Raw genomic sequence first — 18,031 nt, forward strand, 5'->3', positions numbered from 1 at the left:
AGTATATTCCCAAGGCTCATGCCAGTGCCATGTGCACAGCAGGTACCCAGTGGGCATCTGTTGAATTAGTGAGTGAGCCATGACCTCTGTTCATGCTCTTCTTCTCCCTGGGCCTAAGCACCAACCTTGGGGCACCTTTTCCTTTAAGGTCTCACTGAAAGCCCTTCTCCCAGAGAAAATACTTGTAATGCTTCACTTCCTTCCGGTTCCTCCTTTTATTGGTTCCTTAAAACTTACACTATATGTTACATAGATGGAGTTATCCCTATGCTATTTGGGGATCATTCTCTGTTTATCCCTGGTTACTTATGTGCTTGCTTAAGTGAACAGTAACCTACTTTGGGCAAGGAAACCACTTTCAGTTTTCAAATCACTGGGAACCTTAACTCCAGTTCTTCACAAATGAATACAGTGGGTAATAAATACTTGCTGAAGAAAGAAAGAAGACAGGGAGGAGGGTGAGGATGAGAAAACTACCTATCAGGTACTATGTGTTTTACCTGAGTGGTGAAATAATCTGTACAGCAAACCCCTGAGACATGCGATTTACCAGTGTAACAAACCTGACAGGTACCCCGAGCCTAAAATAAATGTCAAAAAAGAAGGAAAAGAAGGGAAGGAGGAAAACCTGACAAGGTCCCAGTGCTAAGGAGAATGTTGGCATCTCAAGTTGGGGGTGTGATTTAAAGAAAAGAAGCAGAAAGTGAGGTCAATAAGAGCAGTCTGAGAGGTAGGGACAAGGAAGAGAGTCCTAGGAGCCAAGCTTGGAAAACATTTCAAAGGCAGGTTGAAAATGGTGTGTTGAAAATTGAGAAAAAGTAGAATTCAAGGGACCTTGTCAACATTAGCTGTGACCTTGATCAAGTCACTTCACCTTTAAGGATCTGTTTTCCTGATTTCGACACTTAGGAAGTCTGACTAATCAGTGAACTGGCTCTGCTCCAAGGAGCCCAGTTAGAGGCTCCAAGAAGCCTAAACCCAGCCCTCTCCTCCTCAGCCAAAGAAGCTGTGTTCTTCAGCTTCATGCACTGACTTCCTTATAAAATTTAGTCTGAACAAAAGGCTATGGGGCTAAACCAAAGTTTGAGAACCACTGGATTCAATGAACTCCTCAACTGTATGAAGATCCCTGATTTTGAGATTCAACCAGTCACTCCCAAAGCTGAAACCCTTCCTCAAAGAAAATCTGGGAAACGAAGGGCATATACATAGATCTTGGCCTTGTCTCCCCAGCCAGACTGTAAATTCTAAGAAGGGCAAACTTGGGCTTGTGGTGCTCAGCTTCCCATGACAGGCAGGCAGCCTTGGCTGAATTCATAGATGTTCCACAGAGTTCTGTGGCTGGATGCTTGACAGTTACGCAATAGAAAGGCCATGGGAAGGATTTATTTCACCTTGGGGAGTTCTCGGGGATGTAGGGACTCCCTTTCTGGGATGACTGGATGACCGGACCCCTGTGCTCCCATTTAAATATTTCTACTCATATACGTGTGTCTTTAACTTCATCACATCATCTTGCTTCTTCTTCCCAATTGCTGGTTTTCAGGTGTCTCCTTTTCCCACATGCCTCTACCCACTCCCCTTCCCTCTCAGCCTGAGGTTCATGACCTCTGACCCTGACTCTTTCCAAGGCATTGAGCTGGAATCCTGTGTCTGGAGTCAATGAGATGTCCAGAACAGGCAGGACTGAACCAAGTACCGGGAACTTTGCACTCAGAGGAAGAGGCACCTAAAAAAGCAAGGATCAAACCAAAGCGTGGTCCATCTATACAATGGGATATGATTCCGCCTTAAAAAAGGAACATGAGGACATTGTGCTAAGTGAAATAAGCCAGCCACAAAAGACAAACACTGTCTGATTTCACTTATCTAGAGAGGTCAAATTCATAGAAATGGAAAGTAGAATGCTGATTGCCAGGGGCTGGGGGAAAGAGGAAATGGGGAGTAGTTTAATGAGTACGGAGTTTCTGCTGGTGGAAATGAAAAGGTTCTGGAGATTGATTACTGATATGGTTTAGCTGTGTCCCCACTCAAATCTCATCTTGAATTCCCACGTGTTGTGGGAGGGACCCAGTAGGAGGTAACTGAATCATGGGGTCAGGTTTTTCCCATGCTGTTCTCACGATAGTGAATAAGTCTACAAGAGCTGATGGTTTTTAAAACAGGAATTTCCCTGCACAAGCTCTCTTTGCCTGCCGCCATCCATGTAAGGTGTGCCTTTGCTCCTCCTTGCCTTCCACCATGATTGTGAGGCCTCCCCAGCCATGTGGAACTGTAAGTCCAATAAACCTCTTTTTCTTCCCAGTTTCAGGTATGCCTTTATCAGCAGCATGAAAAGAGACTAATACCACTACATGACAATGTGAATATACCTTACTCTACTGAATTGTATGCTTAAAAATGGTTAAGAAGGTAAATTTTATATTATGTGTATTTTACAACAATTTTTGTTTAAAAGCAGCAACAGCAAGGACCACAGGAGGAGTCCCTGCCTCAGCCTGGCCTCTCTCTGCCTGCCACCTGGAGGTGTGATAAGGTAGAGGGTGAGCCAGAAGGGAATGAAACTCCTCCAGGTGACAACTCCTCAAGCTGCTGGCCTTCCAGAGCTTACTCTCCTGAGTCTGACCCCAATATCCCTAGATCCACAGGCTTTTGTCCTTGTCTCCTAGCTCCCAGATGCTACTCATTTCTCTGAGCACACATGAGACCGCAGGTGACATTATCACACACACACCACAAACCAACTCAATCTGTTAATTAGTTTTTTAAAAAACAAACAAAACAGAGACTGGTCATAATCCCAGAGCCCAGCCTGGCCGTATTGGAGCAGTTTATTAACACGGAGGGCCTGTAAGGTCCTTGGGGCAGCGGCGTGGTAATAAGTTGAGGACTCCATCTCAGCTCAACCATCCGGGGCCTCTCTCTAACTCACCCTGGTATGGCTAAGGCCAAGGGCCAGGCACCTGAAAGAAAGTGCTAGGTGGAAAGGGCATTTCAGCCTCCTATACCCAGCCCCTTACCACACCCAGGGGGATCACAGGGAGAACCTAGGGAAAGAAGTGAGGAAGAACAGGGTCAAGAGCACAGGCCAGGGACTCTCTCTTCCACTTGGGATCTGGTTTTCTCACTCCCAGGAGCCTGTACAGGAGACCTCAGGCCTGAGGGAAGGGTGTTGCCTTGAGAGATCTTGGGAGAGGCAAGAGGATGTGACTGACAGGGTCAAGACAGGGAGAACAGGCAAAGGCAGGCAGGAGACAGGAGATGGTGAGTGAGCAGGGCTGTCCTCACGTCCTGATCCCAAGTGGTTTCCTCTTAAGGGGTCAGGGCTGTTGCAGATGCCTTCTAGGGCATGTGGTGGTATTCTTAAGGCCCTAAGTGACCCCAGAAGGGACCGGGGGGGAGGCTGCACTCACCTGGAAGACTCTGCTTCACCCTGACATGATGTGCTTGACAAAGGCTAGGAAAGAAGTGAAAATCAGTTGCCGTGTGGCTCAGCACCTCTAGGCCCATAAACCACTTGTCCCTTCTCCACACTGCCTGACTTCCAACCCTCCCACTCTCCTTTCTCCAGACTGTGTAGTTCCTGCTCTTATTTGGGGGTTGGTGGGGAGAAGGCGGAAGAAGGGCAAACATTTAAACTCTGCTCTGTGCCCACTCTCTGTGCTCATTCTCAACACAAATGGAATGAACTACATTATCGCTATGAATCCCCACAGCCTTGAGAAAGGTGCCAGCATCACCCCTATCCCTCAGACGGGAAAACTGAGGCTCAGAGAAAATAAGTGACTTAATCGAGTCCACCAGCTAATATATCACAGAGCTAGCTGCAAAATCCATGCTCCCATCATTACACTAGGAGGTTCACTCACAAGATGGAAAAGAACAACATCCAATAGGGGGTCTACCAAAGCCCACATCAGACACACACTCCCCAGTTCCTGGGCCTACCCCACCCAAGCTGTTCCCACGCTACCATCCCTGGCTGCCCTGGGAAGCAAGGCGTGGCTTAATACCTTCATAATTGATGCAGCCATTGGCATCCTCTTGCCCAGCTAACAGCTGCTCCACTTCAGCCTCAGTCATCTTCTCTCCTGCAATGGGTTTGGGAGGTGGTGCGCTCTTAATTACAGATGGCAAAGGAGGAACTGGCAATACCCAAATACCCCCATAAGTCTGAAGGTTCAAGACTGCCTGGATCTGGGAAGTGGTTCAAACCAAGCCTCCCCCAAATGCTTTGAAGGGTGGGGTCAAGGGTCTTAAGGTCTTGCCCAGTCTCCGAAGCCTCCCCCCTGCCTTACAGCTGCCAGGGCCTCAGTGTTTCAGGCAAAGACAAGGAAAGAAGCCCTGAGTCCCACCTCTCAGGCCTCAGCAGTAACCCCTGCTCTGCCAACCTGCTCTCCCCTCCTCTCCCAAACCCTGGTACCTGCTGAGCAAACCCAACTGGGGATGGTTGTTCTTGCAGAGCCCAGGGAGGCAGGGCCTGGATCAGGTCATTATCCTCAGGATGCAAAGACCCTTGTATACCACCCCCCAACCCAACCAGTATATGTCACCTTGGCACCTCCCACCCCTCCATTCCTCCCACTTGGTCTTCATCTCTGCCCAGCTGGCATACCCAGGGTGGCAAGGACGTGCCGAAGCTCAGCACCCATGACTGTGCCATTGCTCTCCTTGTCAAAGACACGCAGGCCCTCCACAAAGTCCTCATAGGTGCCCTGCTCCTTGTTGCGGGAGATGTGCTGCAGGATGGGCAAGAACGTCTCAAAGTCCAGCATCTTGACATTCATCTCTTTAGGCAGGCAGGGTAGAGAAAGAGAAAGCAACGTGAGCTGGCGCTCAGGGGAGCAGAGGGTCAAGAGGAGGCCTCACCCCAAGTCTGGCAGCACCCAGGGCTCGGGCTACAGCCACTTCTGGGTGGTACACCCATTAGTGCTCCTGGAGGACACAGAGCTGCCCATCCAAGCAAGGCAGGGGACTGGGGGCTGGGGAGACAGTCTCAGGGGCCTTCTTTTCTCAGTGAAAGGAGTAGGGTGGAAGGAAAAAGGAGCCCTCCACCCAGACCTCTGAGCACCAGGTGGCCAACCAGGTGAAGGAGCTGAGGGTGGCAGCAGCAGGGTGTGAGGGGCCCGAAGTGCCATGCAGCCCGGGCCTCACACTCAGTTTAGACCCTTGACATGTGACAGACCTATAATCACAGGGGCAAACAGACAGGACTGAAAAAAGAAATGTTTGCACCACTCTGCATGGTGTCCCATCACTAGAGCACACTGTTTGAAGCTACTCTGAATCAATAAGTTTTATAAATTCGCAGTTCTCTTGTGAACAGCGTACTTCTCCCACATGGTAGTGTGTTAAAAAGCTTTAATTTAATAGAGGCAAACTATTTTTAAATACCACAAATGTGGGCATTCCTTTCTTTTATAAGCACCCAGGACTTGCTTCTGACTTCTGAGACACAAGCTCCTAGCCCTCTGGTCCTTTCCTGCCCACATCCTTCACCTCCACGGTTATCTTCAGCCAGAGGAGAAGGAAAAGGGCCAGAACCAAGGGATGGAGGGGGGAACCAATATGGGACCTAGGAAGCCTCCAGAGATGGCCCGCCCTTGCTGAGAGGCTCACCCCACCCCAAATCCCATGCCAACACCACTGAAGAGAAGCATGTGTGCGTGGTTTAGAGCAGCTGTTAACTTGACTGGCACACATGACAGATGACATTACAAATGGGACACACGCCCTTGCACCTCTTTTCATCTGCCGTAACAAGGACTGATGGAGGCACAGCTCACACATGAGTATGAACACTCAACGGTCGCACTTATGAGCTACAAAAGAATCGTTTGCACCACTTTCTAAACACTCACTCACCAAAACCTATTGAAGTGCAAATGAATGCAAGAGGCAGCGTGTAGAGCTAAGAATCTTGAAGCTGCTCTAATTCATATCAAACAATTTGTAAAAGTCAGTACTCTAACCATTATTAGAAACAAATGATTTGTAATACAGCTCACGATGGCCACCACAGGATACTGGGTGCTGTGACAGATGCCTCTCCTGAGAGCTCCTGGGCTGGGGAGTGAGAACCATCAGTTACCAGATTTCCAGATTCCCACCCAGCCTTCCTCAGACACTGAGGCAACAGAATGTAGCTCCTGCCCCGCAGGAGCTCCCAACCTCGTGAGAGAAACAAGCCCAGGCTACCTTCCTCCAGGGTCATTTAAGTACGAGACGTCTAGAAAAATTCTCAAAGTGGGACTAGGGTAAGCTGGGTAGGGGAGGCTGGTCCTGAGGGGCTAAAGCGGGAGAAGAGAGAGCCCGGATGGCAGAGAAAATCTGGACAAGGAGGGAGCCCAGGGACTGCAAGTTGGACCCTGGGAGAGGTCTGCCATGCAGACGCACTGACCTTCGGGCTTGGGCTTGCCCAGCACGCGCAGCACCTCGGCGTTGGTAGGGTTCTGACCCAGGGCCCGCAGTACATCCCCACACTGGCCGTAGGTGATCTTCATCTCTCCAGTTGGGGTCCGATCAAACAATGAAAAGGCCTCTTTGAACTCTGTGAAGAGAAGACCCAGCCATACCCCCCAATCCCCATTGAAGGTGGTGGCTGGTGGCCAATCAGCCTCCACCAAGCTGAATAGTAGGTGCGTGTGGTTGTTAAAATATTCCAATATTTCTCTTTGTCCATTAGCCTAGGCCCTCCCTCGAACCCGTCCCCATCTCATCTTCTGCCAAACCAAGAGGCAGCCTGGTGCCTCCACGACCCATTCTAGGGCTGGGCCTGGGGTCTCTTCTATTGCTTCATTGTTATAAAATTCAAATGCTGGGAGGCTGCAGCACGAGAATCGCTTGAGCTCGGGAGGCAGAGGTTGCAGTGAGCCGAGATAGCACCACTACACTCCAGCCCGGATGACAGAGTGAGACTCCATCTCAAAAAAAAAAAAAAAAAAAATTCAAATGTCTCCCTGGTTTCCACCCCTCCCACCCACACATCCTGCTCTGGTGTAGGTGAGGTTCCTGACTGTTGAAATGACAGACAAGTGAAAATAGCACTGGCCCGGAACTGAGGATTCCTAAATTCTCATCTTGGCTCTGCCTCAGAGTGCAGGATAAGCTGGGCTGGGTCTCAGCTTCCTGTGCACACAAAGGGAGTGACAACTCCACCCCACTCCCTGGGCCTGTCACTGTGAGAGCGAAGGGAGGTTGCAGGTTGTGGAAGCATTTTACAAAGTGATAAGACTGCTGGAAAGTCAGCTATTATCAGTACTGCCTGTTCCAGGCTGAAAGGCGGCTCCCAGGCCTGATGAGGCAGTTGTCAGACCACCCCAGCTCTGCCATCCACTCGCATACGGCCTGGGGCAAACTATTAACCTCTGTGGGCCCTCGTTTTCTTAGCTCTAAGTGGAGATACAGTGATCACTTGAGCGGGTTGCAGGTGGGATCACAAACCACGCCGAGCAATGTCCGGCATATGGTAAGGGAATCGACAAATGGTGGTTACAACTGTTTCCCAGTTCTGTTTCCTACTTACCAGCCCAGAACCATAGGGACTGGACTCCTTGAAGGCAGCAGGGCAAATATCCCCGCAGCAAGACCAAAGGAAGGCACTCCTGGTCCCTTTTTCAAAGAACCTTAACTCTTCATTGATTTGTTTTTGTTTTGTTTTTGTTTTTGTTTTTGTTTGAGACAGAGTCTCGCTCTGTCACCCAGGCTGGAGTGCAGTGGTGTGATCTCGGTTAACTGCAACCTCCACCTCCCAGATTCAAGCAATTCCTGTGCCTCAGCCTCCTGAGTAGCTGGGATTACAGGCGCCCACCACCACCACCACACCTGGCTAATTTTTGTACTTTAGCAGAGACTGGGTTTCACCATGTTGGCCAGGCTGGTCTCAAATTCCTGGCCTCAAGTGATCCATCTGCCTTGGCCTCTCAAGTGCTGGGATGATAGGTGTGAGTCACCACACCTAGGCCCAATTCTTCATTGATTGGGATTCAACCAGTTCATTAGTGGAGGTAATTTGGCCTGGGAGGGGCATTGAAGTTACCTTATGCTACCCACAAAGAAGTGGTTTACTAAGCAGATTAACAGTATAAGCCAAAAAAGAATTCATGAACTACTTAGGGAAAAAAGCCAGTTTTAATCCTTTCCAAGTACTTCTTTCTCTAGAGGCTGCATATGGATTATTTACAAATCATTCCACATATCACAGAAGATTCCCCGGACCTTAACTTTCAACTCTTTCTTAGGCTTTATATGAATTTAAAAGACATAAAACCACATCTCCTTCATATTACTGAATAATTGAGTTCAAATTTCATTCCCATTGCTTACTTGACTTTGGACAAATAAATATTTAACCTCTAAAAACATCTTATATAAATGGTACCTACATCATAGGTTTCTTTTTAGTTAGTTTTTTTTTTTTTTTTTTTTTTGAGATGGAGTTTCACTCTTGTTGCCTATGCTGGAGTGCAATGGCATGATCTCGGCTTACCACAACCTCTGCCTCCCAGATTCAAGCAATTCTCCTGCCTCAGCCTCCCAAGTAGCTGGGATTATAGGCATGCGCCACCATGCCAGGCTAATTTTGTATTTTTAGTAGAGATGGGGTTTCTCCATGTTGGTCAGGTTGGTCTCGAACTCCCGACCTCAGGTGATCCGTGCACTTCGGCCTCCCAAAGTGCTGGGATTACAGGTGTGAGTCACCACGCCTGGCTATCATAGGTTTCTTAAATTACATTCAAATTAATATAATAACGTATGTAAATATACTATGTGTATAAATACAATAATGTATGTAAAAAATTTTAACACAATGTCCAGCACATAGTAAATGCATAAACAGTGCGTCTAGTATTATCTTACTGAGTTTAATCCTAATTTGGATCACTTAACTGTGTGATCTTGGCCAAATCATTTAACCTCACTGAACCTTGGTTTCCTCCTTTGTAAAAAGGAAATAACACCTACCTCATAGCCTTGTTATAAGGATTTAATATTTTTATTTATTTTTTTGTTTTTATTTTTATTTTTTTGGAGACAAAGTCTTGCTCTGTCACCCGGGCTGGAGTGCAGTGGCACAATCTCAGCTTACTGCAACCTCCACCTCCCAGGTTCAAGCAATTCTCCTGCCTCAGCCTCCCGAGTAGCTGGGATTACAGGTACGTGCCACCACGCCCAACTAATTTTTTATACTCTTAGTAGAGATAGGGTTTCACCATGTTGGCCAGGCTGGTCTCGAACTCATGACCTCAAGTGATCCACCTGCTTCAGCCTCCCAAAGTGCTGAGATTACAGGTGTGAGCCACTGCACCTGGCCAGGATTTAATCTTTTTTACTTTTAAAACAATTAGCATGGTGTCTGGCACAAATTCAGTGCTCAATAAATACATATTTGTTAGTTGAATCTGAAGTCAGACTTTTTGATCTCCTAGTTCATTCAGAAGAGTGAGGTCAAGTTTAACAAAAGAGGAAGTCTCATCAAAAGAAAATGTAATGATGTGCCTGGCACAATGGTTCATGCCTGTAATCCCAGTACTTTGGGAGGCCAAAGTGGGAGGATCACCTGAGGTTAGGAGTTCGACACCAGCCTGATGAACACAGAGAAACCCCATCTATACTAAAAATACAAAATTAGCTGGGCCTGGTGATGCATACCTGTAATCCCAGCTACTTGGGAGGCTGAAGCAGGAGCATCACTTGAAGCCGGGAGGCAGAGTTTGCAGTGAGCAGAGATCACACCATTGCACTCCGGCCTGGGCAACAAGAGCAAAATTCTGTCTCAAAAAAAAAAAAAAAAAAAGATGTAATGATGCTTAATAAGAGGGTGAAACCTGAAGAGGAGGGTAATAAGAACAATGACCTATGATTTGAGCACTTACCATGAACCAGGCCCTGAGCAAATAATTTTGCATAGAACACTCTATTAATCTTTATGAGAAAACCTTATGCTATCGGTATTATTATCCTCATTTAAAAGCCAATGTAGATATGACTTATGATCAACTATTAAGGAAACCAAGGAAATGATGGGGAGGAAGGAGGAAGAGGAGGACACCTGCTTGTTATAACTGCTGATGCTCCAACCTATCGCCTGGCCTGCTGGGAAGTCTGGTATGCACATAAAAAAAATCAAACACTGATGTTTAGGACTACAACTAGAAAAAAAAAAAAAAAAGCCAGTGTGATTTTCAGGTATTAGAGGTGATGTTCAAGGGTCCAGAAGAGACCTTTCCTCAATACTCTGCAGTAGTGTAGTCACCTGCTTACTACAGCAGTGACTCCCCTCTCTAAAAGAATACAGAAATCTGGAGAGGGATGAGAAGGAAGTCAAGGGTTAGAAGCTAACTCCTATGAGGAAAAAAAAAAAAAAAAAAAAAGCACAAAAGAAATTGGGAGACCAGGCACAGTGACTTAATGCCTATAATCCCAGCACTGTGGGATGCCAGAGGATTGCTTGAGGCCAGGAGTTGGAGCCTAGTCTGGGCAACATAGCAAGACCCCCATCTCTACAAAACATAAAAACAATGGTACATGCCTGTAGTACTAGCTACTCAGGAGACTGGGGTGAAAAGATTGCTTAAAACCAGGAATTCAAGGTTACGATGAGCTATGACAGCACCAATGCACTCCAGCCTAGGTGACACAGCAAGACCTGTCTCAAAATAAAATAAAATGATAGCACAAAATAAAATGAAATAAAATAAAATAAAATAAAATAAATTGGGGCATGTCACCTAGAGAATATAAATCTTAGGAGGGATTTGAAAACTATCTCCAAATAGATGGAGGATATCTAGAGGATGCTGAATGGACTAGAATGTCTAAATTGAAACCCAAATACCCTCACTTTGTAGATAAGAAAATTAAGATTTAAAGAAGTGAAATGGCCAATAGTGGAAGATTTAAAGAAGTCTCATGGCCAATAGTGGAAGAATTAGGGCTAATACGAAAGTCTCCTAATTCCACATTATGTTCTTTCCACCATAACATGAGAAAACCATTATCATCTTCACCAAAAAACAAATGAAAAGATCGCTGGGGTAAAATTAAAGGAAAAACAATTCTGATTCAACAGAAGGAAAAATGTCTTCAAGGTCGGAGGGATAAAAGATCAGAATGAGTTACCCCCTCCCCATCAGCCCTGAAAAGACACAACCATCTGTTCCAGTTGGCCATTTGGGAAGTTAAAATTTTAAACCATTAGTTGATTTTCCAGTCCTCACTAGTATCCTTGTGTTTCTATATCCACGTAAGTATATATTTAACTAAAATGCATTGAAATTAATGCTGACTGCAAGTGAGTATCCACTGAGTATTATGAAAACAGAGTCAGGCTCAATTCACTAGTTTCAAAAGGCATATGCCAGCTCTCACGCTGTATTTGTGGGTAAACCGGTGTCACTTTTTTGCAGAGCAACCTGGCAATAACCATTATAATTTAAAATGCACCATCCTTTAAACCACTGCTAGGAAGGCCACCTGGGAAAAGAAAGCTGATATCCTCCAACTGGAAACACCTGAAAGCCTATCAATATAGTCCTGATTAAATTAAAAGGTTACACCTATGTGTGAGAGTCTATATACTTGTTTAAAAGAATGAAGTAGAACTGTTTGTGTGGCTGGGCGCGGTGGCTCACACCTGTAATCCCAGCACTTTTGGGAGGCCAAGGCGGGCAGATCATGAGGTGAGGAGATCGAGACCATCCTGGCTAACACGGTGAAAACCCGTCTCTACTAAATATACAAAAAAAAATTAGCCGGGCGTGGTGGCGGGCGCCTGTAGTCCCAGCTCCTCAGGAGGCTGAGGCAGGAGAATGGTATGAACCTGGGAGGTGGAGGTTGCAGTGAGCGGAGATCGTGCCACTGCATTCCAGCCTGGGCAACAGAGTGAGACTCTGTCTAAAAAAAAAAAAAAAAAAAGAACTGTTTGTGTTAATTGTGAAAAGATATCCAAATACTGTATATTACTAAATCCAAGTATATATTTAATAAAAGGTGGACAGTGTGTATCACATGGCTTGATTTGTATAAACTGTATACACTCATCATACATACACACAAGCTTGTGTATCATTATATATTTTTCTGAAAGGATACATAAACACCTGTCCACAGTGGTTGTCTTTGGGAGAGGAATCAGCATGGAAAAAAAGGATTTTTATTTTTTATTATTTACTTTTAAGTACTATGTGTGTGTGTGTTTGCTTTTTTGTTTTACCATGTGCAAATATTCATTTGATTTTTAAAAGAGAGTATGTGCTTAAAATGAGGGAGCTGGATTAGGCGACTGTTCAAGGTCCCTTCCAATTCCTATAATTTTATGTCCTGGAGGCATTCGGTGGGGGAAACAGAGGGATATACTGCAATGACAGTGAGTCCTGCTTTACAGCTGGGGGACATGGAGCATCACGTGATAAAACATTTCATTGGCCCTGCCACCATTAGTGGGTTAGCATCTTGGCAGACTTCATGGTGGCAGGAGACGAAGCTGGTAAACTAAGGAGGGCTTTCCAATAATGGGAACAGAAATGAGGGCTTCCAAATATCTTAGATAGATCTTTGGAGTGGAGGAAAAAAGGCACTAACTTTTGTTAAGCATCTGCTATGCTCCAAGCAGTCTGGCGGGGTAGTTGAGAAAACAGATCTGGAATCAGATTGCCTGAGTTTGAACCTGAGCTCTACTGCTGACCGCCATGTGAGACTGGGCAAGTCACCCCATCTCTATGTGTCTCCGTTTTATCACTTGTACATGGGGGAGGTAACAATTGCTACCTCATGGTGTTGTTATGAGAATTAAAGGAGTGAATCCATATAAAGTGCCTAGGACTGTGCCTGACACATGGTAAATGCTCAACACAGGTTTGCTATGATGATGATAGTGATTACTATTACCATGAGGACAACAACTACTCCTCCTCTTCTTCCTCCTCCTCCTCCTCCTCCTCGTCCTCCAGGAAAATGCAATAGAGACGGAGAGGTGGGGTTGTCCATACTTACCTTCAATCTGGTCAGCAGTGAAGTCTATCTGCAGGGAGGGAAATAGAAGTGAGGGCTTGGATTGCTAAAAGCAATTGTAAAGGTCCCCAAAGGGAAGCAGAAGCAGAAGTGGCTTCCAATACAGTCTGGCCACCTCCAGCAGGCCACTGATAAGCAAGGAAGGAGACTTGTGCTAAGGGTAAAACACAAGTCTCCTGCTGAATGAGACACAACTGACAGGCTATAAAATACAGTCAGCCCTCCTCCCCAGCCTCAACCAACTCCGGATTGAAAATATTCAGAAAACAGTAAATAATCACATGACAATAAAATATAATACAAAAAATATATAACATAACTATCACATAGTATTTACATTGTACTAAGTATTATAAGTAACCTAGAGAGGATTTAAATTATACAGGAGGCTGTGTGTAGATTATATGCAAACTTTACATAGGAGGCTTGAGCATCCTCAGATTTTGGTAGCCGTGGGGGTCCTGGAACCAATCCCCTACAGAGAACGAGGGACAACTGTAATGCAGACTCCAAAGTTCTCTCAATACCACTTATTAAGTGATGGTTCCAGGTAAGAGGGAAAGGGAAAGAAAAATTCCCTAGATAATTGTTGAACCTACACGGACTCCCTATTGCAATGCCTTTGGGTCAAAGGTAAATTCTTCATCCTAGCCACCCACAAACTGCCCTCCCTGTTGCCCCTTCAATCTCTTCCTAGTCCATAGTCCTCCAACAAGCTGCACTTCTGCACTCTTTGGGCACCACCACTCCCCACCCTTTGACTCCTCTTTCTATCTGATTCTGATTTTAAATCCACTCCCTTCGATGAAGGCTTCCCACACCCCATCCCATCCAGCCCCTCCTTCCGCACAGGTCCCTAGTTAAGTACAATTTATAAGAGGCCATTGTTTTGTACTGAGCTCCTACACTAGGCCCAATAGACCAAACCAAAATAGATTCACTCATACTGAAGTTCCATATCACCAAGCTGAAACTAAGTTGTTGATCTGATTCTCCAAGAAATCAGGAAAGTGAGAGATAATAGCCAGATCCCCAAACAGGACCGTTGCAGCCAGCGTGATAAGAAAGTGCCATCTGCTTTAACGTTTACAAGAAAAGTAACTTTGCAATGACCAATTTGCATTTTGCCCTTCGTTTCTGCTTGCCTCTGCCCTTCTCTGTCTATAATACCACCTCCTCTGCTCGGCTCGTTGTTACCAGATTCTAGACTCAAACATCAAAGCCAATTCAGATCTTAAAACTAAATGTGTTGTAATTTTGCCTTCTGACACACTCTTAGGCACTCTGGGACAGCAAGAGTAATTAGCATGGGCCCTCCACGCTTCCTAATTGTTTCCAGTCATGCCTTTATGTGCACTCTGTCTCCTTGAAGCCACTGTTCCCTCAGGCAAGGATTCTTGTTATTGTTCACTGAAATGCTTAGTACATAGTAGGCACTGAAAAAGTATTTGTTGCGGGAAGTAATACATTTTGGACTTCGCCCTCATAATGCATAATAATTTAATGCTGAGTACAGAAGAGGAGAGTGAATGACAATGGCCAAGCGTAAGTCATCATTTTATTTTATTTTATTTTTTATTCTTACTTTTTGAGATGGAGTTTCACACTTGTCACCCAGGCTGGAGTGCAATGGTGCAATCCTGGCTCACTGCCACCTCTGCCTCCCAGGTTCAAGCAATTCTCCTGCCTCAGTAGCTGGGATTACAGGCGCCCACCACAACGCCCAGCTAATTTTTGTATTTTTAGTAGAGACAGGGTTTCACCACGTTGGCCAGGCTGGCCTCGAACTCCTGACCTCACGTGATCCACCTGCCTCCACCTCCCAAAGTGCTGAGATTACAGGCATGACCCACCACACCCAGCCCAAGTCATCATTTTGATTTAAGATCTTGTATGTTACCTCTTGGTCATTATGCACCCCACCCACCCCACCCCATCCCATCCCATGCCCTCTCCACTGGTGGTGCTTCCAATCCTGGAGCCTCTTCTTCAAGTGCCATCATTCCTAGTACTAATTCTGCTGCTGCTTGTGCTGTGCCCATCCCATCTCCTCATCTCCAAGAACTGACTTCCATTCATGAGGACCCAGAGGTGGCAGCCATGAGCTGGGGATGGGTTGGGGCAGTGGAGAGTTAACCGGGTTGGAAAAAAAACTAGCTGTGGCCAGGAATAGACTTTGCCAAAAGTGGGGGGTGGTCAGAAAGTTAAAGGAACCCCCTAGATGGGGTGAAGGATGCTCTGCATTCACTCTCTGAGGAAAGGCACAGTTTGCCTTACTTTGCAATGCTTTAAGTACCAGGAATAAACATGTAAGAGCAATTAATGTAAAAACATAAAATCTCAATAGATGTGGTCGTAACTACACACATTGGGCTTAAGTTTGCTTCTGTTCTATCTTCGAATCTTTTTTATAATTTATTTATTTATTTGTAGAGACGAGGATCTTGCCATGTTGCCCGGGCTGGACTCAAATGCCTGGCCTCAAACAACCCTCCCGCCTCGGCCTCCCAAAGGGTTGGGATTATAAACATGAGTCACCTCACCTGGCTTCTGCTCTATCTTGGAGGAAAGAACCTTCTAATCAAAGGAACTGGGTAAGTATAACACAATAATAGGGAAAATGGCTGTCATAAAGATACCTATTTTTTTTTTCCTACTTCAAAGCAACTTCAACAACCCCCAACAACGCCCATGAAGATGCAGACATGGAAAAGAGGATTGCAACCAGGGGTGCAATTTCTCATGGGTGAGAAATTGAGAGAGGAGAGTGAATGAAAGAAGTGACAGGCCAAGGGAAGGACACCAGTTTGATGCCACTAGGCAGCTGTTGCCCAGACACCAGGGACCAGGCCTGGCAACCCACCCAAAGGCACAGTGCTTTATGGGAACAAATCAGAAATGAAGGCGAGGAGGGATCTTGAAGGGGGAAATAGCTTTTCCTGCCAGGCTCAGCTTGTAGAGGGAGTGATGTATGACCTAGAAAACCTGCAGGTGTTTTCAGAGTCCTACAGGAGCCTCAGTTTCCCCAGAGTGAGCCATAACCAAGTTCAGAAATGGGGCAATTGCCTCCATCTCTTGGCTAAGCAGTTCCACCTTAACTCCTGCCCCTTGTGGGGACTGGGTCTTTGGCATAATAATTGTAGGGTTATCCCGGCTGTGGGTATGAGAGGAATTCTCAGAGGGCAGGGAGGTCATACAACTAGAGCTCTGGGTTTTAATTTCCCTGCCTGCTTGTCACGGAACCTGGTCCTGTGCTCTTATTTTGACCTGATACCTCACCACCCCCAGCCCTGTCCTGAGGCTGAGATCCCTGGGGGCTCAGCACTCCCAACCTGTTATTAATAGCTCTTCATACCAGTAGCCACTTGACCTCTTCCATTCTGGTGCCAAGGCTTAAAACTGCTCCTCTCCAGAGGTCTCTGGCCCCCTCTCTCTTCAGCCCGCCCCTCTCCCACCAGTTCCATTCCTTCAGCAGCTGGGCCAGAGAGCTGGGAGGTCTAACATGACTGAGTCAGCAGGCAGGGCCCACACCAGCTCCAGGGAGAGGAATGTTTTGTGTGAGGAGAGCAGGGTGGGGCAAAGGAACCAGGCCCAGCTTCCTGATCCGGTTGGAGAGAGGGTCTCAGCCCCGGTTGGGCCAGTCCTCTGCATGCTACAGATAGGAACCCAGGCTAAGGCCACAGAAGGAAAGGCCTGTCTGGGTAAGGAAAGAGAAGACAGGAATCCAAGCTCCTCTTACCTTAACCACAACCTCCTTCCCACCCTGCCCTCACCTGCCATAAGAGTGTTTGTGAGTGAAGCCTTTCCCAAACTGCCGTGCACAGGGAGGATATTCCTTGACTGTTTATATCACTTACTCCAAGTTACACTGGTAGCTCCCCTGTGTCTGTTCTCCATAAAGATATCCCACTACCTCCTAGGAAAAGGCTAGTCTCTTTTACTTTGCTATGGTGGTCCTCACAATGCCTTATAAAAGGGTGGATGAATGGTTGGTTGTATCTCTCTCCATTCCCAACTAGCTGCACAAATCTAGGGTAGCAGGACAGGGCTCCCTCAAAGCAGCACCTCATTCTTGATGGAAAAGGTTTATGACCCTATCTCCCCCTCATCAATCAACCCCAACACCCGCTCCACTGCCCCATGGGACTGTGGTCTGGGTCATGGACACCCTAGTCCTCATCCCAGTCTGCCCCACATAAAGTAGATCTCTAAGCTCCAGAGCAAAAGGACTCTGCATGTCATCCCCACCTCTATCCCAATGGCTGAGCCTCACTTACCTTTACACTCTTGGGGTCAAAGGCAGGTTCCTTGGGAGCCTCAGGAGCTGGGGCAGGGGCTGGTGCAGGGGCTGGAGCTGGAGCTGGCTTGGCCACCTCCTTCTTAGGCTCAGGCTTCTTGGGAGCCATGTTGTCTTGTTGGGATCTTCGGCAGAGGAGTGATCTAAGAAGAAACCAAGAGACACGGCGTCTGGGAGATGAGATAGGAGCCTGGGCCGCCTCCCTTCCCTTTTATCCTGGGCAGGAGCCCCCACAGAGGGGCTGGGTGAGAGCAAGAGCAACTGCTGCTGACTATAAAAGGAAGAAACGCCAGCAGGGTACAGCTGACAAGTGTGTATTGTCACCAGGTTTGGGGCCACCAGCCCCCTCCCCTTCACGCCACACCTCTCTCTTCACCTCTAGGACAGGCTGATCCCTTCCTGCCAATTGGTGGAAACCCACAAGGACCAGGGAAACAGACCTTCTCAAATATGCCAGAGCAGCCGGAGAGATGAGCTGACTTGAGCAGTTGATAACCCTCACACAAAGCCCAGGGGAGGGTGAGGCTTTTTTTAGCCCCTCCTGAGCAGAGGCAGCCCACTGCACATTCCTTCTAAGCCAAGATCCTTTAAGCTGAGAGCCACTCTGGGCCCTCAGCTCTGCCTAGAGGCCCAACTCTCCAGGCGTGGAGCTCCGAAGTAACAGCTGGTTCAGCCAACCCACACTGCCCCACACCCTCCCAACTCACAGAGTGAAAGCCTCCA

At 46.9% G+C, this 18,031-nt stretch overlaps 1 protein-coding gene across 2 annotated transcripts; it reads right to left on the reverse strand.

The window, feature by feature from the left end:
- Positions 1-2,792: 2,792 nt before the first annotated feature.
- On the reverse strand, positions 2,793-17,778 carry MYL4 (myosin, light chain 4, alkali; atrial, embryonic). 2 transcript variants are annotated; one of them, XM_011973269.1, is made up of 8 exons: positions 17,685-17,778; positions 17,289-17,451; positions 12,994-13,021; positions 6,401-6,550; positions 4,616-4,789; positions 4,014-4,091; positions 3,414-3,457; positions 2,793-2,963 (listed from the first exon to the last, which is right to left on the reverse strand). In XM_011973269.1, the coding sequence occupies exons 2-7, from the start codon at positions 17,415-17,417 to the stop codon at positions 3,429-3,431; spliced, it is 588 nt and encodes a 195-aa protein (XP_011828659.1). In that variant the 5' UTR covers positions 17,418-17,451; positions 17,685-17,778; the 3' UTR covers positions 2,793-2,963; positions 3,414-3,428. The 2 variants fall into 2 exon arrangements, with proteins under 2 accessions (XP_011828659.1, XP_011828660.1); XM_011973270.1 differs by having other exon boundaries at positions 17,749-17,766.
- Positions 17,779-18,031: the final 253 nt, after the last annotated feature.

The sequence above is a fragment of the Mandrillus leucophaeus genome, unplaced genomic scaffold (genome assembly GCF_000951045.1).
Source record: "Mandrillus leucophaeus isolate KB7577 unplaced genomic scaffold, Mleu.le_1.0 Scaffold1362, whole genome shotgun sequence".
Classification (NCBI taxonomy): Eukaryota; Metazoa; Chordata; class Mammalia; order Primates; family Cercopithecidae; genus Mandrillus; species Mandrillus leucophaeus.

What these genes read in the sequence shown, in the direction of transcription:
- MYL4 (XM_011973269.1), bottom strand. Translation starts at nt 17,417, where the DNA reads ATGGCTCCCAAGAAGCCTGAGCCTAAGAAGGAGGTGGCCAAGCCAGCT. An exon ending in TTGACCCCAAGAGTGTAAAG is followed by an intron (nt 13,022 to 17,288) that starts GTAAGTGAGGCT and finishes CCCTCCCTGCAG; the next exon opens with ATAGACTTCACTGCTGACCA. An exon ending in GGGCAAGCCCAAGCCCGAAG is followed by an intron (nt 4,790 to 6,400) that starts GTCAGTGCGTCT and finishes GCCTGCCTAAAG; the next exon opens with AGATGAATGTCAAGATGCTG.